Here is a 25,385-nt window from a genome sequence, read left to right as displayed (position 1 = left end):
ATTAACTCATCTACACTGCTACACCTTACACCACCTAACTCTGTTCCTCTCCCACTCGTTCGTTCAATTCGATGAATTTCACTTCGCCTTTTTGGAAGCGCTCGACGAAGTCGCTGACGGAGTCGACGGTGATTTCCACGCCGTACTCCATGACGGCGAAGCGTCGGTTGGGGATGTCGATGCCAACGAGGAGGGGCACCACGTCATCGAGACCGATCAAGTCGCGGAGAATGTCGCTGGTTTCGGAGTCGAGCCCGATGAGGAACTGGAGGTAGTGGTCGTCCTCGCAGTTGGAGAAGAAGTCCTCAGGGGCTGAGTTGAAGTTGATGTTGTGCTTCTTGTAGTAGGAGTCGGCGGCTGGGGACAGGACCGATTCTGCGAACTGGAGTTCGGTCTCTTCGCCGTCTGGGAAATAAAAGTTTGTAAAAAGATAAAAATAATTGTTAAAAAATTACTGTTCTTAACATACGAGTGAACATTATATACAGGATGAATCTTTTAGGGCCTACATTACAAATTTTTTAACTTCTAATATAGCTGGAGTTTAAAAATTTTGCATACGATCCAATCTGAGTTCAACTAAATATTTCCGAAGTAGTTGAGCTTTCTCATCTACAAAAAATGGCGCCAAGTTTAAAATTTTAAATAGTAACCACACATTTTTATTGCATACTTGAATTTACCCTCTCAAGCTGAGTAAAATTTACCCAAGTTGTTTGTACTTACTTATCTGTTATAGTTTTTGACATATATGTAAATTTTTTTGTTAACATTTTTTTTGCAAATGTTTATCTCAAATATCACAGCCCTTGAACCCTTTGCGATAAGTGAAGGTCTGAAGAGTCTTCTAGATTTTTCAAAATTGTCGACTGTCAAAATTCATGGCTAGTAGGATCTTTCCACAATGGTTATCAAAAAACTGCTATATCTTAATTTTTCAAATGGCACGTCCTGACTGTGACTTTTATCAATGCGTCCGATACCTATGTCTTACCGTTTTTGAAAAAATCACAAAAAACGGATTTTAGTTGGTAATTTTCATAGTTAATCAAGTAGACCTTGCAAAATGGTCAACAATTGTCAAACTTCAATATCTTATTTAGTTTTTAGGTGAGGTTCATTATCGAATAAGTAGTAAAATTATAATATTTAATTATAGTTTATTATAACTTAGTGCTGTAAAGTAACTCGCTTAGTCTGCCATTGAATTTTGAACTGTTTGAATGAAAATCGTAAACAAATTGGATATTTTTTTTTAGTTAATAGCACAATTTTATCGAATTCCTCGAAAGTTTACTTGATTAAAAATGAAAGTAATGAGCTAAAATTCTGTTTATTGCAATTATTCAAAAACTGAAAGAAATAGATATAGATGATGATAATAAAAATAAAAAAATTGATGCGCTTTTGATTGCCATTGAGGGGTCATTCCATTTGAAAAAACTGTTTTATAATTATTTTTTGAGCATCATTTTCAAAAAATCATAGTAGGCTTGTAATTTGATAGTTGGCAATCCTGAAGATTTGAGAAAACCCTTCAAACCTTTGGCTATCAATTGCAAGAAGAATTATTCCCTTATTGTAAAGGGTTCACGAGCTGTGATATTTTAAATAAACCCCTGTAAGTGAAAATTTGTATAAAAAATTGACATACGTCAAAAACTATGGCAGATAAGTACTAAGTACATTTTACTCAGTTTCAAGAGGCGAATTCAAAAATGCAATAAAAATAGGTGGTTACTATTAAAAATTTCAAAGTTGGCACCAATTTCTCGTAGTTCCGGAAAATCAGCTATTTTGAAAATAATTTATTTGAATACACGGTGACATTTGAGGAAATGAAATTCAATTGTTTCTTTGCAAAAACACTGCACAAAATTTTTATAATTTTTTTATGGGAGGGCTTTTTTATGTGGCTGTTTTTACTAATTTTAACTCAGTGTAATAGATTTTGAAGAACTAAGCTCAAAGACCAGATTGATTTAAAAATTCTTTTGGTTCCAAATTTATTCGCCGACTAAAATTCTCTATATCTCAGATATTTTGCAGTTATTTTCACATCAATGTTCATTAAGTCACCTTATTGTAATGTGCCCCTTAATTTGAATTGGGAATGCCGTCAAAGTTACAGATCAAACAACATAATGCAAAAGGCTTCGAATTCAAAAATGAAAGAATACACATCAAAAATCAAGAAAATATAGAACAGAAATTAAGACAAACCCTACCTTTGAAACAACTTTGGCGAACAATGCAAAAAAGTAAGTAATCTGCAATAGTTATTTGGAAGTTATTTGCAATAGTTATTTGGAAGAAGCGGCACACTGAACCTGAATTCCATAGTCAACTTAATGAACAAAGAATAAAGTGGCCATTTGTTGATTTTTTTTATTCGAAAAAACGTATTATATACGTAAAGAAAAGTTGGCATTATCTGCTCGTGATTCCTTTCTGAAGTTCGTGCTCTGCACTCCGTACATCACTCGTAGATAATGAAGAACTTTTCTTTATTTGTATAATAAAATATCATTTTTTTAATTTAACGCTTTTAGCAAACTTCGGATATATCGAACTGATTTTGATCCATTTTCGGAGTTTGTTATAGACAGACTCTAGGACAAAAAATAGCTGAAGAAGCAAAAAAGGGCACAAAAAAAGCTTGGAAGAGAAAAATGGCACAAAAACTGCTGGGGATGCAAAATAGCTTTCGGGAACGAAATTTTAAAATTTACCATTTATTTTTTGTTATGTTTTTTATGGAAATATTTAGTTCACAAGAAATGACATAAACAATAGCTTGGGGGAACAAAAAATGCTATAAAAAATAGCTGGGGGAGCAAAAATTGCACGAAATCTATAAGATGTTTCAAAACTATAAAAACGCCAACGTCACATTTTCCTCTTAAAATTAGCTGTTATGCACTTCAAAAAAAGTAATAGCTAATGTAATTTATACTTTCAATAAGAGAAATGAACAACTAAACTATTCTACAATTTTATCAATTTTATTTAAAAAATAATACTGTAAAATGCGACGTTGGCGTTTTTATAGTTTTAAAACAGCTAATATAGCAAATTTCCTTAAAAAAATTTAAATCTGCGATTTATTTTCTGCTGAATTTTTAGTGGAAATATTTAAGATGATAGCTCAATTAAAATAAAACTCGAGAATTTTATTTAACTGTTACAACGGTGATCGCAAAGGCGCAAACTAGTGCAGAAAGGAATCATATCAGTGAGGTAATGCATTAATAAAAAATAATGACTCGTATGATGATGATGAAATGACGTTGTACGTACAAATGTTCTAGAATATAATGATTTCACTAAATATAATAAATCCATAACACAAGTCAAAATAAAATAAATAACTCAACATGTTTCTGAGTTTCTGAGATTCAGAAGGTTTTAAAGACTTTTAGGTTTAGGATATAAGAAACAAATTGTAAAGTTCCTTGAGTATTCGTCATAACAATGTTCCACTGTATTTATTCCTCTTCAGTAATAATTAATAACAATATGAGATAAATAATATATTAATAAAAAATCGCATTCTACAGGCTGTTCCGTATAAACCCCACATTAGAAGAATTGAAAATTCTAAGAAATATATTTATTTGAAAGTTGATACTCAGCCATAATTTGTTAAGTTCTGCTCAATGAAAATATTTTCAATATGGCGGCACTTCCGGTTGTACCGGAAGTCGCAATCATCTTTCTTGTTTTAAATGGAAAGCTATGTCACTGCGTTTTTGGGTTAGTTGAGTTATTTTAAGGCCGTTTTTATCTGCTTTCCCTATACCTAATTTAACAGTTTCGAGATATTTAAGATTTTTTGAAAATTTTTTAATTCGCATTTCTTCATCTCTTAAAAAATCCGTAACTCTTATTTTTAGAGCTTTCGAAATCATATTTAAAAAATTTAAAAGAGAAAGCCCATATCTGTATCCAGTGTGTTCAAAATTGGAAAAGAAGTTAATCAACCCAAGAATTTTAAGATTAAGTGTGGACAACTTCAAGTACCCATTACTTAATTTCTTCAAATAGGATGTCCCAATTTTTATTTTACTAGATGGAGGAGAATTTTTTTTGCATCGATCTGTATTAACATTCTCTATACCTATCTGCCATAATTTTCAAGTTATGTTTTTTTTGACATTGTAGAAAATTTCTTACTAATCACAGCTATTTTTGCATAGTTTGCCATAAAAACATTTCTGATTAAACAAACGATAAACTCTGTTCAAAATTGTGTTATCCATCCCCTAAAACAAAATAAATTCATTGAATGTTAGTTTAAAGAACTTTAATGTCTCACATTTTTTCCTTAATTTCGATGGCAAAGTATGAGAATAGACCTATGGCAAGTGAATTTCTTAATCCCAACAAAAAGTTATTGTAACTTGAAAACTATTAAACATAAGTATAGGGAATGCTAATACAGATCGATGCAGAATTAAATTCTCAACGATAGAAACAAACAAAACTTGTGACATTTCATTTGAAAAAATTGAGTTATGGGTGCTTAAAGTTCTGCAAACTTAACTTAAAAAATTTGGAGTTTGTTATTCCATTTTCGAAGTTTAAAAACACCAAAGGAAAGATCTGAGCTTCCTCTTTCAAGTGAGCTGGAAAATATTTCCACATTTTTAAAAATGGCAGAGATCGATTTTTGAACTGGAAGGTTCAAAAATTAAAAACCTTAAATATTCCGTAAACGGTATAGGGAAAGCTTATGAAAACTACCTCAAAATAACTCTAGTAATATAAAAACGCATTAAAAAATATAGCTTTTCATTTAAAATAAGTAAGTTGATAGCGACTTACGATATATTCGGAAGTGTTCTTGAAAATATTTTTATTGAGCAGAACCTAAAAGATTATGGTTGTATACAAATTTTCAAATCACTATCATTATTAGAATTACCAATACTTCTAATGTGAGTTTTAGGCGAAACATCCTGTATATGCTACTATTCCACCACAATGGTTATTATGAAAGTGAACCGAAAAAAAAAGGTATCGAATAAATAAAAAAATAACAAAAATGTAAGGAATGCTACTTTGGGTCTCTGCACACTCCCGTCATCAAGGTCTTTCTGTTATTTCACGGTTTCTAATTTCTTTCCTACAATCAGAAAACAATAATTTTAATAGCAATTTTGTTTTGTTTAATTGTTATTGTTTTCAAGGAAATAAGTTAGACACAATCATTATTGATTATTACTAAACTGTGTAAAGTAAATATTTTATACTTAATCCAGGTTTCGATTTGATAACTTGCCGAAAAATTGCATTTAATTGAGGTAATTACCTTAAAACAACTAATATAAATGACCTAATGCAACACTAATAAAATGCAATCATACGTAACGAGAAAAAATAAATTCGAAACGGTCGTGCCAAATCAATAACGATAAAATGACACGATTTCATGTTCGCCCAGTATCTCAAAATTTCAATTTTCTAGTCCAAAAATAAATTTCAACCTTTACCTCCACTCCGCATCGATCACTACCAAAATAACTCCTCTCAAAGGAACAATCCTGACCTGTCTTAACCCCCGACTTTATCATCCATAAATTAAATCACGAGATAACGAATCAACGCACAATTATTATTAAAAACATAAGTACTCAAAATAATTTTCCAAGTGAAAAAAATAACAACAGTGATAGTAGTGATAAAACAAAGTTTTCAACACTAAATATGTGCATTGGACAAACATGCAATCAAAAGTAAGTACACTTAAGTTAAGCAAATTAGGTTAAGTTGACTCAACTCACCCACGAATAAGACGATGGCCGGATAATCGTGTAATTTATTAGCGAAGCGCTCGGTTAAAATATTCACCGCGCGCGGTTTCCATGGAAAATTCTGCGAAAAATTCTATTAATTCCTATTACAAAGTTTATTATAATTAATTACCTGTGCCATTGGGTCTTCGGCCAGTTCGGTCCTGGCGTCCATTGTGATAATATGTCCGTTACGGTCCAAAAGTAGCAACGTGGGGATTCCCCTGATTCCGTACAGTTGGGCCAGTTCGGCCCTGACCCCTGCCTGTTGCCATGGCACCACCAACCAGGGCATGCCTTCCACATAAGCCTCAAATGACTCGGCGCTTCTATTTGAAAAAAAAATCACTATTTTAATATACCGGGTGTTTCAGTTTTTTATTTTCTCAAAAAAGTATAACAAATCATAAATAAATAATAGTATCAATAACATTATCAATAATTATCATTATCATTTTCAATTATAAATTTATGCGATGAGAAATTGGCGCCAACTTTAAATAATTTAAATAATAACCACCTAATTTTATCGCACTTTTAAATGCGCCTTTTGAAACTGAGTAAAAAGTACCTTTATTGTAAGTATTTATTTGTCATAGTTTTTGACGTACGTCAATTTTTTTTATTATACAGGGGTTTATTTAAAACATCACAGCTCTTGAACCCTTTACAATAAGTGAATAATTCTTTTAAAATTTGATTACCAAAGGTTTGAAGGGTTTTCTAAAATTTTCAGGATCATCATGCAAATGTCAAATTGCAAGGCTAGTGTAATTTTTTGAAAATGATTATAACACATTTTTTTAATGAAATTATTCTGTTTTTTTATGACATCTTTTATATCTACCTCTTACAGTTTTTGAAATAATCGAAAAAAACGGAATTTTAGGTAATTCTTTTCATTTTGAATGAAGTAAACTTTTGAAAAATACGATAATGTTGTGCTATTAATTAGAAAAAAAATGTTCGACTTATCCACAATTTTCAATTAAGAAGTTCCAGATTCAATGGCAGACTGACTGAGTTACTTTACATGATTTACTAAGTTATAATAAACCGTAATTCATAATTAATTAAATATTGCCTTTTCCATAATGAAACAGCTAAACACTAAATAAAATGCTGAATTTTGACAATTTTTGAGCATTTTGCTATGTCTACTTTATTAACGATGAAAATTACAATGTAAAATCCGTTTTTTGTGATTATTACAAAAACTGTAGAAAAAAGCTTTTATTTAAAAGATGCACTAAAAAGCAATTATTTTTACTTTTTCTATCAGAGAAGAATATTTCTGCTTACAAATTAGAATTTTAAAATTTATAAAAGCTTTGGGAACAGTGCTCAATTTAAGAAACTAATTCTACTATAATGCCGTATTGTTATGACTTATGACCGTTCCAAAAGCTTTTATACATTTTAAAATCCTAATTTGTAAGTAAAAATACTCTCCTCTGGTAGAAAAACATTATTTTTTACTTTTTAGTGCATCTTTTAAATAAAAACATTTTGCTAAAAAAACATTTTTTTAAATGTTTTATTTGGCTGATTTGTGCAAACTTGTTTAGTGGTATGTGATAGAAAACAGCTGTTAGCATCGAAAATAATCGAAATTTAATATTCAATTTCTTATTGCGCTTTTGAATTTTATGTCGCATAGGCACTGCTCATGTTGCCCCCCTTGACGAGCCGCCACTGGTATTTAACCATATAGGATTGCATTGTCATGCAGATTAAGCAAGTATATAAAATTTCAATTCATAGGGACATCGGAAACCCTTTCAAATTGGACTCCAAAAATATGAAACAGACAGCCAGACAACAAAGCAAGTTAAGTAAAAGCTTTAAAAAATAGGGTCACTCCATTGGAAAAAACTGAGTTATAGCCGTTTTTTGGTAACCATTTTGAAATAAACCACACTAGCCTTGAATTTTGACATGTGACAATTTCAACTTGAAGGCTCTTGAAATCTTCGGTTATCAAATACAAAAAAAATATTCATTTATCGCAAAGGGTTCAAGGGCTGTGATATTTATAAAAAAAAACTGCAAATGAAAATTTTAACAAAAAAATGACAGCATTGGGAAAATGTATGGAACCAAGCCTTTTGTGCCTACACTATGTACCTTATGAAAAAACTAACTAGTATATCATCAATTACTTTTTAAATGTGATTATTTCTCAAGAATAAGTTTTTTCGAAATTTCTTTTAGTTTTCGAGTTCTAAATTTTTTTTTTCAAATGGCACCCTACTACGGCGATTTTTTGGTAAAAGTATATACTTAAATAATTACTAATAATTCAATAATTTTGTCTGTAAACCAGTGTTTTTTTTAAATAAAATATTAAAGTTGTGTCCCGAGCTTATTACGACGGTTTTCCAAATTTGACCGAAGAGGTTGTATTCAACCATTTCGACCAAGTTCGAAAAACCTTCGTAATAAACTCGGAACGCAACTTTAATAATTAATTTACTACTGGTTTAAAAATAATATTATTGAATCAAAAGTAATTTCTAGAGCCTAGACTTTTACCAAAAAAATCGCCGTGGTAGGGTGCCATTTGAAAAAAAAAATTAATAACTTGAAAACTAAAAGGAATTTTGAAAAAAAATATTTTTGAGAAATGATTACATTTTTAAAGTATTTAATGAATCGGTTTTTTCGTAAGGTAGATAGTTTAGGCACAAAACGCTTGGTTCCATACTTTTGTCCAACGCTGTATGTCAAAAACTATAAAAGATAAGCACCAAAAATTTGGATTAATTCTACTCAGATTGAGAAAGTGAATACAAAAATACAATAAAAATGTGAGGATATTATTTAAGATTTCAAAGTTGGCGCCAGTTTCTCGTATTTCCGAAGCTCAGCCATTTTGAAAATAACTTAGTTGAACTCAAAATGGTCGATTTGACTTGTATATAAAATTTTAAAATTCTACCGATATTAAAAGTTAAAAAGTTTCTAATGTAGTCCATAAAAAACCAAAGTACAGTCACCCAAAATGAAAACGAGCACCTAGCGTTATTTAGTTAGTTTATTTAATTTTTACAATTTGAATTAATGAACAAAATTGAAGGTCAATCTTCAGAAGAGACAACAAAATGATATATTATTTTTCATGTGTCTGTAGATCGACTCTTTTGTGATGAATCATTAAAGTCCGGCCCTGGCCAGGGGTGAGTCATGTGATAGTGACGGGTGAATGCACCCCCAGGTCTTCGACACGCACGCTAAGATCGCAGCTTTGTGATAATTTTTTATCGAAGAATTAAAAAATTCAATTTGGGGCGGATCTGGCTAATTAAACGGGTTCTGGACGGGGATTATGGCGATTTGGGGGGTGTTATTGTTATTGCAAGGGTGAAACGGCGGGATTTGGAAGTTTAATTGCTTGAGGGTGGCATTTAGAGTAATTTGAATTTCCCGCTATATCATTATTATTTTAAATAAATTACCTACAAATATGTAGTAGAAATAGAGTTTGGGATAGTTTTAGACAAGTTACGGCCCCGTTGAACTGCATTCTCCTAATTTCTCTATTTTACATTAAAACTGAACTTTGTTGTTTGGAACAAGAATTACACGAATTGCGCTACTTGTTTAGTAATTTATGTTGCGTTAAAGTTTTTCGGAGCAAATAATGTCTCATTTTGGATAAATTATTAGAGGTTTTTGTTTATTTGGGTGCATCTGGACGAGTTTAAAACTTTACAACTTTGAGAAAAATCAATTTTTTAGGAGATTCAAGGATTAATGTTCCCGAGATACGTGCGTTCAGATATTTTATAATCCATCAAAAGTTCGTGAAGTGCAATTTATCTATTTCGCAGACGGTTATAAATTATCGATTTTTGCAAGACGATTTATATTTTTTTGTATCTAGAAAAATTTCATTGTTCAATTAAAAAAATTAGAAAGATTAAAAATACAATAATTGTTCCTGAATTCCGAATATCTAATCAGTTTTTCCTTGTTTTTATCAATTTTCGCAGTATTATAAAAGACTGGCAGGGTTTTTCTAAAAATCGTTAATTGAAGTTAAGTGCTTCTATAATTTTTCAAGGCCACAGAAATCAACGAATTGAGTAGAAATTAGATTTTTCTGATGCAAGATTGTTCAAGGATTTCAAATATGTAATTGGTTTTTACCTATCATTAATATTTTTTGAGATATCGGTTCAAACATTTTTCCAACACACTTCAAATCTTCTGTGGTCATTAGCTAAGTTATTAATTTTTCGAGGTCACACAAACCAGCAAATTGGACTGAATTTCAATTTTTTATGCGAAATTGACCAGAGAATCCAAATATGTAATTTGCTATTTTTTTTGCTATTTTCAATAATTTTTGAGATTTTGACCAAAATTTCTCGACTCGTCAAGTCTTATTTACTCACTATGCAAATTATGTTTTTAAAAATTAAAGAAACAAATAAATCAGACTGGAACTATATTTTTCTTATGTAGAATTATTCCACAATTCCGAATTTTTAATTTTTTAATTAGCAAATTGCATCTAAATTTATTTTTCCTTACGTAATGTTGACCAGGGAATCCGAATGTGTAACTAGTTTTCACCTTTCGTTAAAAGTTTCTGAGATTTTGGCCAAAACTTCATAAGACTCGTCAAATCGTAGGTGCACAATTATATTTTTAAAAATCAAAGGAAGAAATAAATCACTCCGAAACTATAATCTTATAGTTTTCTCAGAAAAAAACTTATTTATTTTGCACAAATTTTGTTTTATTATGTTTTTTAATCTTTTGAGAATGTTTTTGGTTTTAAAAAGATTTAAATTATTTGGGTGAAAAATTGTTATTTTACTCTTCTGTATGTAAATATTTTTATTTCTTGAGATGTCGCTTAGTCAAGCCAGAAATTTCGAATTTCTAATACGTTTCTCCTTATTTTTGTTTGATAAGATTTTTCTAAAAATAGTTAATTCAAGTCAAGTGCTTGGATAATTGTTCAAGGCTACAAAAATGATCGAAATGAACCGAAATTCGATTTTTCTAATGCAAAATTGTTCAAGGATTTCAAATATGTAATGGGTTTTTACTTATCATTAATATTTTTCGGGTGTCGGTTCAAACATTACATTTTTTCCAACACTCATGTCATGTGCTAAGTTAATAATTTTTCAAGGCCACAAACTAGCAAACTCCATTGAATTTCAATTTTTTTATGCAAAATTGACCAAAATTTCACGATTTGTCAAATCATATTTACTCAAAGTACAAATTATGTTTTAAAAAATTAAAGAAACAAATGTATTAGACTGAAACTATATTTTTCTTATGTAGAATTTTGCCAAAATCCCGAATTTTTTAATTTTGCAAATTGCATCTAAATTTATTTTTTCTTACGTAAAGTTGACCAGGGATTCCGAATGTTTTTCACCTGTCGTTAAAACTTTTTGAGATTTTGGCCAAAATTTCATAAGACTCGCCAAGTCGTAAGTGCAAAATTATATTTTAAAAAATCAAAGGAACAATTAAATCACTCCGAAACTATAATCTTCTTATGCAGAATTGTCCTACGAGAATTTAGGCAAAGGTATATTTTTTTTAAATTATCCTGAAGCTTATTTAGAAATGACATTTAAATTTCAAAAATGAAGTTACACTATTTGCCTTGTTGGTGTGTTTTTAAACGTAAACGGTAAATTTTCCAGTGGAAATTTTACATTTCTTCTTAGAGATTGTACTTAAACTGAGACTTAAACCGACTGTGAAATTACATATTTAAGTATAAAATGGCCTTGTTTTGTTTTTTCTAATGATTTTAGCATACGTTTTGATGTTAAAATATACAATGACATATTTTTGGGCTTTTTCGTGCATTTTTGCATATTTCTCAATCAAAAACAACATTTTTTCCTAAAAATAGTAAAATTATTAATAGTAAAAATTAATTAATTTTTTTCTAACTTTTTTTTACATTTTTAGTAAGAAATGATAATAATAATAATAATAATAATAATAATAATAATAATACTAATAATAATAATAATAATAACTTTATTGACGCTAAGAAGCATTTACAATAACATAAGTAACGCAAAAAAAAACAATTACACTTTCATATTCATAACACAATCTGCTCTAAATCTGTACAAGGAGGAACCAAAAAAATCTATTTTGCTGGCATATTTATTTGCTTCCAAGAATGATGTTTTTGATTGAGAAATCTTTTAAAAACAAACATAAAGATTGTTAAATTCTATCGAAAACTGAATTACCTTTACGTTTGATTTTTAGTAAAAGCAAACTCTAGTGCTTTAAATTCTCTTTTTTACTGAAATAAGTAACTTTTTACAAAAACGGGTTACGAAATCACTTAGGTATTTATCTAGGTAGAAAATGATTTTCTTTTTGGATAAGGTAATTTTAGAGCCAAAAATTTTTTTCGCTGATAATTTCTCAAAAAAAACTTAATTTCTTTGCACTAATTTTATTTCATTATATTTTTTGAACCTTTTAGAACGTTTTTTGGTTTTAAAAAAGGTTTAAATTATTTGGGTCAAAAATTGTTATTTTTGTCTCCTCTGTTTGTATATATGTATTTTTATTTCTCGAGTGTCGCTTCGCCAAGCCAGAAGTTTCGAATTTCTAATCAGTTTCTCCTTATTTTTGTTTGATAAGGTTTTTCTAAAAATAGTTAATTCAAGTCATATGCTTAGATAATTGTTCCAGGCTACAGAAATGAACGAAATGGACCGAAATTAGATTTTTTTAACGCAAATTTGTTCGAGGATTTCAAATATGTAATCGGTTTTTATTTAACATTAATATTTTTCGAGATATCGGTTAAAAATTTTCAACTTGTTCCATGGCCAAGTGGTAAGATATAAATTTTTCAGGACCACACAAATTAACAAATTGGCTTGAAAAATTACGTTTTTCTTATACGAAATTGTCCCAGAATTACGAATTTTTATTTGTATCAGTTTTCCAGGTATTGGCGAAAATTTCACAATATTAAAAAAATCGTGAATCAAGTCACGCGTCTACAACGTGCTTTTAAATGATTGTCATCTAGTTAACTTTGAAATTGGTTTAAACGTAAAAAAAATTGTGCCGCTCTGCTCAAATGAATCCTCTGTCAATAAATGTCAAATCTGTTAGTTGAAAAATTCAATTAATTTCTTTTAAAAATTTCGTTAAAATATACTAAATTGTTACACTGTGCAAGAAAACACTTTTATTATTGAAGTTTATTTCCGAATTGGAGGCTTAATAAATGGAGAATGGTAATTTTCGATGTCTAAATGCCTATCATTAGCTATACGAAGCGGCATTTTTTGATTTCACATGAGAAAGTCACAGACGACTAGATGAGAATCATTTAAAAACACATTGTATAATTTTTCAAGGGCAAATAAGTTAACGAATTGCACCGAAATGAAACATTTCTAATGCAAAATTGTGCAAATATGTAACCATTTTTTGCTTATCATTAATGGTTTTCAAGATATTAGCAAAAAATTTCCGGTCAAGTGTAAGTTTATTTTGTAGTTTTAATCTTATTTTCGTTTCGATTAGGTGAAAGTCCACCCACGTTCCCAGTAGGCAATTACACCTGAAATTCCCCAACTGGTCATGCATGAAATGAAAGCCAATCGTTTGAAATTGCTTTAAGATTCGATATCGAATCATACTAATTCCACCCCCAAGTCTGAACTGAATCGTGAAAAGGGCAAGAAACTCTCTACTCAAACAAAAACATCCCTAATCGACTTAAAACCGTCTCCAGAAATAAGGTCACGTTGTTATAACCCGAGTCATAAACATTTTAACGGCGACGTAAAAACCTAACTTACCTCACCCTTTTGAGAAACAACGTCACGACGTTAATGAAATATTCAAATTTACTAAGTCGGAGGAATAAGGGACGAAATGGCCGTGGCAGATATTAAACGGTGACGATTTAGAATTGGGGCTGAGATGGGGGTAACCATAACAACACAACCCTTTCGGGTTTATCCAGGGTTTTTGCAAGTTTGCTTTAATTAAGACTTGTCTGATTTCATCGCTAATTTAACGAGAATTCGGAGAAGTTGCTCCAGAAAGGGACAAGATTGGGATAATTTATTTAGTTTTACGGTTTTTAATTAAAATTATTCATTACAACATAAAAAATCGCCCAATTAGGGAAACCGCGCAAAGTACAAACGTGGTTCAAGTGAGCAATTAATTAAATACATGGGTTTTGCTTCGCTCAATTAAATTATTTGGGAATTTTATTTCATCATAAAGCTCGAAGGGAAGGACGATTAAATTAGATGCGAAAAATTGAATTTTTCATGTGCACGTTTATTAAAGTGTGTGGAGGCAACGTCTGATAAAGCAAAAATTACGAGCGTGATATTTGCTAAATTATGAGCCATCAAAGTCTCACGATAAATTCACACCATGTAATTATGTAAAATTGTGGACTACTTTTAGAGAAACAGACTATATTTTAACTAAGTCAGTTTGTAAACGAAATTTTGTTAAGTTGTGTCATCAACTTCATGTGACAACATCATATAGTTGAAATGAGTCAATTTTTTTGGGAAAATCGAAAAATCGTTGTTCTAAGACTAGTTACAATAACTGATTAGTGAAAGTTTTATAGTTACCGAAAAAAAAAACACGAAAAACTTTTGTTAACGTTTTCACTTTTTTTATCGCCGGTGATGGCGAAATTGTTGGTAAATAAAGTAGAACACCGTTGTAAGCGGCATAAAAAATCTATAAAATTAAATTAAAAGAGCTATCACGATCAAAAACCCTTAATTACGTCTTTTTACCGAAAAATCTCATTTTTTTTGTGGTGTTAATCGACTGAAATAACAATTTTTGTTTAAAAATGACTAAAAGGGGGCGAATTACAAAAAATAGTATAAAAAACTCGTTTCATAAGACCTTGAAGCACTCAAACTTTCAAAACAGTCGTGTCTTACGCCACTCGTTTTTGAAACTGAATTCGTGCTTTAAGACTGGTCTTATAAAACTTGTGTTTTAATATACTATTATTCGATGAGTTTGAGTGTAAAGCAGATGCATTATTTCACGAGTGGATTTTTAAACGTCGAGTGATAACGAGAGGTTTATCATCCACGAGGTGAAATAAATGAACCGATTTACACGAAAACGAGTTGAATTCAACATTTTATTCTTTGAATTAGACTCAACACGGTTTAAAATTGCTTTAAATCTGTTAAAAATAGTCTCTCGTTTCGTATTGAGAAATGCCAGACAGTTGTAAAAACGGCCTTACACATGAGAAAAACCGGAAATTTTGACAGTGTCGAGGAAAAAATTAATCAGTTTGCTTGATTTTGCACTTTCTATGTTTTTAAAATGGATTTTTGTTTGAACGTGGAGAATTATAGTGATTTTTTTGAAACTTTTGAAATACAATTTTCGGGACGTAAAACGAGACAGGTAGACAGTTTCAGGACTAGATTTTGACATTATTCTGAGCGTTTCTGGGTCTCATCCTACACAAATGAGTGAAAATGTTATCTGATAAGCAGTTTTAAATAACAAAACCCAATTTAAACAAAAAACTACGTGATAACTGAAATTATGTAATTTATCCCAAAGTAGGTACAGGAAAACGACTTAACGCTGGTGTTGCCCCAAAAACTACAATGTAATCATTAAGATTTTTTCTAATCCCTCTTAAGAGACTAGTTAATTGATTGATTGAGTAAAATTCACACAAAAAATTAGTTAAGTACTTTAAATTAGAAATTAAAGTGTTCGGAATTTTTTGAGTGTAATAAAATGACGCTTCAATCGTCTTGCAATTTTTTGTGCACCAGATAAACAAGTAGGAGGTGATTTGTATATTTTCATTGGTCAAAATGCTCACTCCAGGAACAAATAAAATACTAGCAAACAGGTTTTAGAGCCGGTCTTTCTCAAAGAATGGGACTTCGCCGCAGTTGCGAATAAAATGATCCGTTCTGCTTAGTTTTTGATATAATTTAGTTTTTTTTTGACGAAAAAACACTTATTACACAAAAACTAAAAATCCTAGAAAAGTAGGACCAGCAAAAACAAAAAGGGTGTCAAATATTGCCCATTTTAACAAAACTAATTTATTCCTAGTTTCTTAAGGTTAAAGGGGAACATGTCTTAGTGTGTTTCTAAGCCGCAAGATAGCGCGGAATATTTTTCTATTTATCTTTTTAACCATTCTCTTTTTTCGGAAACTAAAAAAAGTTGGGAACATAGAATTTTCATTAAATTTAAGGCAATGTAACATTTTTTTATTTTTTTAATTATTTTTGAAAAAAAAAATTTTTTGTAACTTAATTTTTTAAAAACGAAGGTAGAGCGACGAATCTCATTTTTTCGCTGATCAAAAATATATTTTTGTTTTTAAAATTCCGATAACAGGAAAAGTTTCAAAATCTTTTCTTCCGTCATGGTCGGGCAATGAGGAAGGCATCCCTTGGAAGCAGCTGTGTAGGTATTAGCCACCAGCAAGTTATTTTTAGTTATATAGAAAAAAACTCAACTTTAAGTATCTAACAAAACAATTGTGGGTTTGCAATTTAGGTAGAGAAGCATTTGCCTGTATTTTGCGTTTTGGGAAAAGCAGTCTACCCATATTAACAAGCTTTACAAGAAAGTCCTACATAAAATTTTGTATATTTGATGAAAATTAGAGATTGAAAAGGCTAATTTAATCCCGATATCTAGAAGTCATTTAGTAATTATTGGTTTTGTCTCTCTTTTGTAATTTTTTTAAATAACTAGTCCTAGTATTAAAAAGCTACTTTTTTCTTTTTTCTCAAAAACTACTTATCTCACGTAGAAATCTGCGTTTGCAAAATTTTTTTTATTATTTTCTTTATGCATATGATCTTTTTGGGTTTTTTTTACAATTCCATACAATAAAATTATTATCATTGAATTAAAAATACATATTAATACTAGTGTTAATAAAATTAAAAATATGAAAACATTAATTAACCAAACTAAAACAAACGATGCTTAAATGATATTTTGTTTAAAAATTTTTGAAAGAAATTTACATACGAGTACCTATATTGAGAAGAAAATTGAACATTTAAAAGCAAACGCTAAATTCTGGTGATTATTACGAGTAGTTTTTATTTGTTTTGCCGACTTGTCCGATCCCTTTCAGCTTTTTCTTAGAATGGGAAGCAGGTATACTTGGGCTTCGCTTACAGTTTCAACATATTCCGCGAAAATCTTAGGTATTTTAAAGAATTTAATTCCAGAAAAATTGGAATTCAAGGTTATTTGACATTGTTTGTTTCTTGCTGGGCTTTCTCAATCTCTTTCATCAGAAATCTTCATGACATTATGACAAAATAATTTTTTTACCGAAAATAAATTAAAATTTAACCTGTTGTTTTCCAAAGTGAAAAACAGATTTTGTCGTACTCCAAACTTTTGATAATTTATCCGTTTTTGAGCAAGGAACACATAAAAATTACTAACAAATAAACACTACTACAAAAAGAAAAAAAACACTGATGTTTAATCCATTACTAGATTCAGTACAAAGAATTAACAGGATAATTCTGTGTATGAGTAATACAAGGATACAGAAACGTCGTATTTCACATCTTCCTGTCTCTAGTTGATCTAGGTTTATTTTGCCCTCTCTTCCTCTTACCCCGCACTTGACTGTTGGAGATTGTCGGCGGCAAAGTAAAATGAATTTTCGCATTTCGTTCAAAACTACTAAAAATTTTATTGGTTTCTTGGACGCATTCTGTTTGTATCATCATAGTGCATCTTTCCCGTACACGTTTTTTAAAATATTATGAATATTTGTTTAAAATTTTAACAAAAAATATCAAATTTTTTTTTTTTCTAATTATTTAAGACTCAATTCTATTTTTCGATTTAAAATTGGATTACAAATATCGCTAAATATAGAAAAATAAATTTCATTACAACTTGTCTTTGTCTTGTCGCACACTTGGTTTAACTATGTCGTCCTCTTGATTAGCCTTAAAATGCCCTCACAATTACATGTTAGGAAATTTCAAATTAAAAGGATGAATCTACTAAAAACTATGAAAAAAGGTGTTTAAATTTTTACTTTTAACATAATCAGCTTGAAGACACTACACGTTGCCGTAATTTTCACGCAAACAAAGCACTCACTCTTAAATGAAACCTGCCTCCCCCGCCCCCAGCTCGACATTGCATTGTTCCACCGTCCATAAATCCTCCCTTACACCTACCCCGTGTTTGTTTTTGTTCAGCCGCACGTGACACACGATAATTGCAATGATACGTGTCATCCCTCCCGCAATCCCATTACAACCCCGTCGGTACGCCACATAACTTATAATTAATGCGTGCATGCACCCCGACAACACCCACCCTCTTCATACCTGTCACTGCTCACGAAGACAATCTCAAAGCCCGGCTCCTTCTTCCGAATAAGTCGATACACTTCGGCCAACTGCGGGGTGAAGGCCCGACAAGGGGGGCACCAGTTCGCCGAAAAGTAAAACCCTCGCACGGCGTCGGGAAGGTCGCTGTAGCGGAACTCGGGCTTGGTGCAGGGGTGCTCCTTGGAGAAGGTGCCCCCTTTTTGCAAGACCACGTCTTTGAGGACCTGGTCGACGGGGCGCGGGCGCCATGGGAAGGAACTGCCGAGGGGGTCCTCCAGGAGGCGGTCCTGGGCTGACACGCTGATGGTGCCCCCGTCACGGTCCAGGAGGACGAGGGTTGGGACCCCTGATTTGATGCGGTAGCGACGGGAGAGGCGTGTCTAAGGACAAATACACGAAAAAATTGTTTGACAAATTTTATAATCTTTTTATTTTTCCAATAATGGCAAAACTGTTCGAAAAAGTGGAATTATTTTGTTGCATATTTAAGTAAAATGATCCGGGGAATCGATTGGCGCTCAGAAAATCGTCTAAGTCCCAATAATTTTTAAGTTCTTTTTTTTTCGATTTATCTACTGACCTGACCTGACCCAGGGGTGCGTAATCGGTCTATAACTTTTTTGTTATTTAAATTTGTTATTTAATATTTATTATGGTATTACCATGGTATTACCATTGTTCTTATTATCCGATAGATCTACTTAAGGTCCACAAACTAAAAAAAAATTTCATTGTACACAGGCTGTTGTGTAAAGGCTGGTGAACCATAGTTATATTTTTTAAATGGAACATCCTATATATTTTTGGATAATTAAATTCTATGACACTTTGTACAAATTTTATTTTCAGTTTTTACGAATAGTATCAGTAGTAGTGAATTTTTCTTTATAGGAACTTAGTACCAGTCAAATTATTTGCAACCTACACTTAGAAACACGTTTTTAAAATTTGGAATACATGCAGTAAAAAGAAATACAAACTGATGACGGACGGGACACAAAAAAACTTCACATTTTTAACGTTGAACAATCGTTATCAACAGCTGCGTTTATTTAAAAAGCACTAATCCCAACAATTATTTTTAAAGTAAAAGGTGGAATCTGTTGAAATTTTTGAGACCACAAAACTGAAGAATAAGGCAATGTGCTACGACTTCAGATTAATTTACTTTGTTTGCACATGACGGATGGGACATGACGGACGGAACAAAAAATCTTGTGTGTGAAAATAGTTCTAAAAATTTTATTCTGATAGGTTTTAAATTTTAATATTAGACAGTGCAATTTAAAAATTGTTGGTTTTGTTTAACAACTTAAGAAATAAGAAAATTTTATGTTTGCGATAACGGAGGTGAAGCTATAAAGATAAAAAAGTAATATTACAAATAAATTTACTTATACTTATTCTAAACTACCAGAAACTAGAAAAATACACTTCAAAAAATATTCAACAGTTGTAATACGTCAGTATTTTATGTTATCGCCTAAAAGGCGTAGAATGTATTTTTTAGAATTCAATAAATTAAGTGATTATTCTCTCCCAAAAACTTTTTTCTCGCAAAGTACATTAAATATAAACCGAAACGTGTATTTTGAAAGAGACCTATCATTACTAAAATCATTTTGAAATTTCGGGAGCAGATTGCATTTTTCCTGGAATAACTGTTTATGTAAACTATAATGGGTCTATCTCTTTTCGTTTAGGAATTATTCAACTTTTTGTTATAAAAAAAGACCAATTTTATGAAAAATCAAAATCACTGCGAAGTCGCCTATGAATATTTTTTGACAAATTTAGAACTGAAAAAATTAGAATACCCTGTAGTTTTAGCAATAATCCACTTTTACTTGAAACACACAGAAAATGTACAGGATGTGCCAAAAAGCAAAACTTGAATAACTCATTTTTTTGAATAACTCATTTTTTTCACACATACGGATACCATTTTTCATAAGCTTCCTAATGATATGCGGTTGTATTGCAAATTTGAAATTTTTTTTTATTTATTTTATTATTAATTTTTGATGAGTGAATTTCATTTTATTATACTATTTTATTAGATTCTAGGCTAACAAATTTTCTTATATTAAAATATTTTTTTTTTAATCTTGAAAAATATTTTAAATTTGCTATGCAAACCCCATACCATTAGAAAGCTTATCCAAGATGCTATTGATACATGACAAAAATACATAGTGTCTACTACACACACCAGAAAAGTTTAGGTATATTAGTAATTTTTTTTATCCATAGAACTATTCTTTGGGGTGTATCCTAAACCTATTCAATAAGTTTTAAGTCAGAAGATTGTTCTGGCCACAGTAAAACAAAAATTTGTTTACTCTCGTAAAAATTTCTTAACCACTTGAAGTGTGCGATTGGCAATATCTTGCATAAAAATCAAACCATGACCGTAATTTTTGGTGTAAAGCAAGACAAGAGGTTAAAGAATAAGATGCCTATACCAAACTGCTGTTAAAAATGGTTTAATCAAAACACGATCGCTTCTTCGCCCGATTTGTATTTCACCCTATACCATGATTGTGTCACTGAAGTAAGAATACACTGGACATGTTGGAAAAGATTTTCTCTGCCAGATTGTCTTTAAATATGCATTCTTGTTGAATCCAAATCGGGATTCATCCTTAAAACAAAACATTAGCTCACTGTTGCAAACTGCAAGCAATAAATTTTTGAGTCCATGAAAGTCTGGTTACGCGTTTTGGCTAAACCATTTTAAGAGCAATTTGGTACAAGGATATTATTCGTTAACCCTTTGTTTTGCCTTATACCAAAAATTACGGTGATAGTTTGATTTTCATCCAAAATATTGCCAACCGCACATTTCAAGTGGTTTGGGAATTTTTACGAACGTAATGAAATTTCTGTTTTTCTGTGGTCAGAACAATCTTCTGATTCAATACTCATTGAAGTCGTCTAGGATACCTTCCAAAGGAGAGTTCTATAAATATAATAAAAAAATTCTTCAGGAGCTATTCGCAGCCTTAAGTGCAGTGTGAAAAGATCTCTCAAGAAAAGATAAAAAATTATGCTACGGCGATGTTGAACTGTGGTAACCAGTAGTTGCATTAGTTACCAAAAATATTATTTTATTTTTGTTTATTTTAACTGTAAAAACCTCACACAAGAACAAGTTAGAAACAACAATGGCAAACAAAGTCATTTTCATGGAATCTTTAAAATTTACGCTAATAAATGACAATTCTTTAAAAAAAGCCAAAATTTTTATATTACATCATTATTCAGCAAAATTACTATTATCCCTAAACGTGTCTGGTATGTGTATTTGCTAAAACTACAAAATATTCTAAGTTTTTCTGTTGCAAGTTTATCGGAAAATATTCGTAAACGACTTCGCAGTGATTTTTCAAACGTTGGTCATTTTTATAACGAAAAGTTGAATAACTCCGAAACAAAATGAGATGGGCCCATAATATTTCATATAAAATTACATTATTTTTTTGCATAGAATCCAATTATGCAAAAACAAATCCCAAATTTTTAAAGTTAAGTTTTCAGAACTTCAAGGACCCATAATTAATTTTTTCAAATGAAATGCCCGAGCTTTATTTCATTATATCATACAGAATTTAATTCTGCAGTGATCTGTATTAGCATTCCCTATACTTATGTTTAATAGTTTTTAAGTTATACAACTTTTTGTTGGGATTATGAAACTCATTAGCCATAGGTCTATTCTTATGGAAACGAATGAAAAAATGTGAGAAATTAAAGTTTTTTAAACCAACATTCAATTAATTTATTTTGTTTTCACGGGACGGATAACATAATTTTGAACAGAGTTTATCATTTAAGTTTAATCAGAAATATTTTTATGACAAACTATGAAAAAATAGCTGTGGCTAGTAAGAAATTTTCTACAATGACAAAAAATAACAACATAACTTGAAAATAATCATAAATAGGTATAGGGAATACTAATACAGATCGATGCAGAACAAAATTTTCCTCCATCTAGTAAAATAAAAATTAGGACATTCCATTTGAAAAAATTAAGTAATGGGTACTTAAAATTTTCCAAACTTAACTTTAAAATTTTTAGATGTATTAATTTCTTTTCCAATTTTGAACACACTGGAGAACAGATATCGGCTTTGCCTTTTAATTCTTCAAATATGATTTCGAAATTACTAAAACTAAGAGAGTTACCGATTTTTTAACTGACAGGTGCGAATCAAAAAATTTTCGCAAAATCTTAAATATCTCGACTACGGTTAAACTTATGTATAGGGCAAGCTTATAAAAACTCCCTTCAAATAACGCAACCTCGAACGCAACTAATCCAAAAACGCAGTGAAAAATACAGATTTCCATTTAAAATAAGAAAGTTGATAGCGACCTCTGGTATAACCAGAAGTGCTAACATCTTCAAAATATTTTCATTGAACAAAACTCAACGAATTATGACGAGTACCAATTTTCAAATAAATATCTTTATTAAAACTTTCAATACGTCTAATGTGAGGTTTAGACGAAACATAGGGTATTCCATTAAAAACAATATAACTTTGGTACACCACTGTGTAAACAACATCCTGTGTATAATGAAAATATTTTTGGTTTGTAGACTTCAAGTCGACCTATCGGTTAATGAAAACGGCATGGCAATATTTCAAGAATAAAAAAATTATGGACCCCTTTGTCACCCTGTATTTTATATTTGTTTGCAACTTTCTCGAAAAGTGTTATAAGCTTTTGGAATTTGCAAACTTTTTTTTCAATTTTGAACGCACTGAAGGGAAGATATAGGCTTTCTTATTTGATTGTCCAAAAACGATTTCTACGATACTAAAAATGGCCGAATTCCCGATTTTTGAAGTGAAAGGTGTACATCCAAAATTTTTCAAAAAACCTTAAATATTTCAAACTCGGCTAAATTTAGGTATAGTGAAACTGGAAAGTTGAAATAACTTGATTTATCTAAAAACGCAGTAAAGACATATTTTTTCTATTTTGGTTTCACAAAATGTTCATTGTGAAACCGAAAGTAGTTTTATAAAGAGAACTTTTATGGAACTACTTTTAGTAAATTTTTAGGAGTTTTATTGGCAGTGCTGGGCTGAGTGTCATCAGTCATCACTGTAATTTAGTGTGTGATCTGTCAACAGCGTCAAGTCGTTTACTGATAAAACCCGAATATTTAACAAAATTCAGAGGAAATTGAGGAGGAAATAGTTTGAAGAGATTTTTGAACAAATCGACAAAAATCTCGTAAAAATTGGAAAAATCAAACTTTAAAAAATTGAACCTATTTACTTTTATGTACTTCTAACAACTCGAGAGGGTTATCAAGGCATAGCAGTCCACAAAATTTTGCTAAAGGCGACGAATTAAAAAAAATAAATCAATAATTTTGCTTTACTTTTTGAAAATTGAAGACTGTCCATTATTTTGTTCCTTGTTTTCCTGCCTAGTTTCGAAATTTGTTTAAAAAATGGTAAAACCGTCTCTACCCTCTTAAGGGTCGGACCCTCTTATCCGTGTAAAAATATTCGCATCCACTATTCTGCTTATCCTGTAATTTATCGGTCCGTTGGGTAAACACCCCCTCCCTCGAAAAATCCCCATCATGGAGAACACTTAATTTGTATACGCGTTAGATCCAGGCAATTAACCCCGAAAAAAAAACTCTTTGGCTCGTCATTTCGTATTCTGATTAAACACTTGTAATTATTCGATTAATCGAATCCTTATCAGCGTTGAGACAAAGGAGGGTTGTTGGAACGTATAAGCCGCCACTTGTCGCTACCTCTCTTTGTTCCACAGAATAGATGCGTTTTCGATAAAGTGCCAGATCCCTCGGTGCGATTTAATTAAAGCGAAACTTTTTCGGGGAAAAATTGAGGGCGAGTGACGGAATTTATGGAGTTAGGGGATGAAAAATAAAATGAAAAAAGTCGACATGAATGTTCAGGAAATAAAACGAAACAGATTTTCCCAACGTGCTTATAAACCTACGAATTCCTGAATAAGTGATGCACTCATCCCTGAATAAATAATCAGGCTGGCAGCACTGTTTGTTTTATAGTTCCGCACTCAATTACCCAAACAAAAATCGAGAAAATCGCAAAATAAAGTCAGACTACAACAAAAGCAAACGCAAGAACTTGAATAATAGTCATTTGGTTTTTAATTTTTTTGCCTAATTGAGTGAAACTTTTCCTCGGGACGATAAAATTCGCCCCGACTCCAAAACAAGACGATAAAACCCGACTTGGGAGCGTAAATTGCATCCTAGTCTGAATTTATAGCTCTGGAAAAAAGTCAAACGTTAGCTTTTATTTCCATAAGCCTTCCAGACACTGAAATGGGAATCTGTCGATCGATTTGGTTAACTTTTCCTTTAAAAACGCGATTTGTTGACATGTGCGTTCCAGAAGGCACACTTTGTAAACATTAGGGTTGAAAAAGTAAACACTTGATCGCCTCTGATAAATAAAGGACAAAAAATTTTCGACCAAAATTACCTTTAAATCAATCTCACTGAAGGGTACCGCAAACCACGGCAGTCCCACAAGACTGTCCCTGTGGCTGTTTTCAAAATCACTAAACACGTCATTGTTTGCCCACAAAACCACTTGCACCACTTCGAATTTTTTCACTTCGCAATTTTCCTGGTTGAGTCTTTCGTACAAAACTTTTAATTTTTTGGTAAATTCATCGCTTTGTTGGCTTATATTAGCAAAGGAGAAGTAAACACCGGTTATTTGAACGTTTTGTAGGACTTCCGGCGTCGCGACGCACAGGAAATCGCCAGATTTCGGCGAATTTGTATCGCATTTGAGAAGTTGTTGGCCGAAGAGACGCTCGTGCCATTGGCTTTTGTGGTCCATGGCATAGCGTCGCGGCGGCGGGGACGCATCGACTGACGAGAGCGAGCACGCGACGACGGCGCCGCGCCACGACACGCAGGCGGCGCAAAAAGACCGACACGGGATTAAAACAATTTTCAAAACTCAAAAAAAAATAACAATTGACAATTATTTATTGTACAAAACGTTATTGAGATTGTTTACCTATAAGTGAAAAGGTTAATTGAGTTCATGAGTAGATAAATAATCTTCATCGTCATGTATAAATAATATCTACAACTTTTTTTTAAAGAAAAGTTATTGTTAATCCTTTGGATTAATATGCTGGAATTCGTAAATTTAATTATAAAATA

At 31.3% G+C, this 25,385-nt stretch overlaps 1 protein-coding gene across 1 annotated transcript; it reads right to left on the bottom strand.

Annotated features, from left to right (window-relative positions):
- Positions 1 to 34: 34 nt before the first annotated feature.
- Positions 35 to 25,149, bottom strand: LOC661268 (nucleoredoxin). The gene is made up of 5 exons (XM_967440.4): positions 24,688 to 25,149; positions 18,176 to 18,558; positions 5,929 to 6,124; positions 5,787 to 5,877; positions 35 to 405 (listed from the first exon to the last, which is right to left on the bottom strand). Exons 1-5 carry the CDS (start codon positions 25,051 to 25,053, stop codon positions 35 to 37), a joined length of 1,407 nt encoding a protein of 468 aa, XP_972533.1. The 5' UTR covers positions 25,054 to 25,149.
- Between the last annotated feature and the right edge of the window lie 236 nt (positions 25,150 to 25,385).

This window comes from Tribolium castaneum, chromosome 8 (assembly GCF_031307605.1).
Source record: "Tribolium castaneum strain GA2 chromosome 8, icTriCast1.1, whole genome shotgun sequence".
In the NCBI taxonomy this organism is placed as follows: domain Eukaryota; kingdom Metazoa; phylum Arthropoda; class Insecta; order Coleoptera; family Tenebrionidae; genus Tribolium; species Tribolium castaneum.
The sequence above is the reverse complement of the archived record's forward strand: the minus strand, read 5'-3'. Positions and strand labels throughout refer to the sequence as shown.

What these genes read in the sequence shown, in the direction of transcription:
- LOC661268 (XM_967440.4), bottom strand. Translation starts at nt 25,053, where the DNA reads ATGGACCACAAAAGCCAATGGCACGAGCGTCTCTTCGGCCAACAACTT. An exon ending in GTCTTCGTGAGCAGTGACAG is followed by an intron (nt 6,125 to 18,175) that starts GTATGAAGAGGG and finishes TTTTTCAAATAG; the next exon opens with AAGCGCCGAGTCATTTGAGG. An exon ending in CCGAAGACCCAATGGCACAG is followed by an intron (nt 5,878 to 5,928) that starts GTAATTAATTAT and finishes AATTTTTCGCAG; the next exon opens with AATTTTCCATGGAAACCGCG.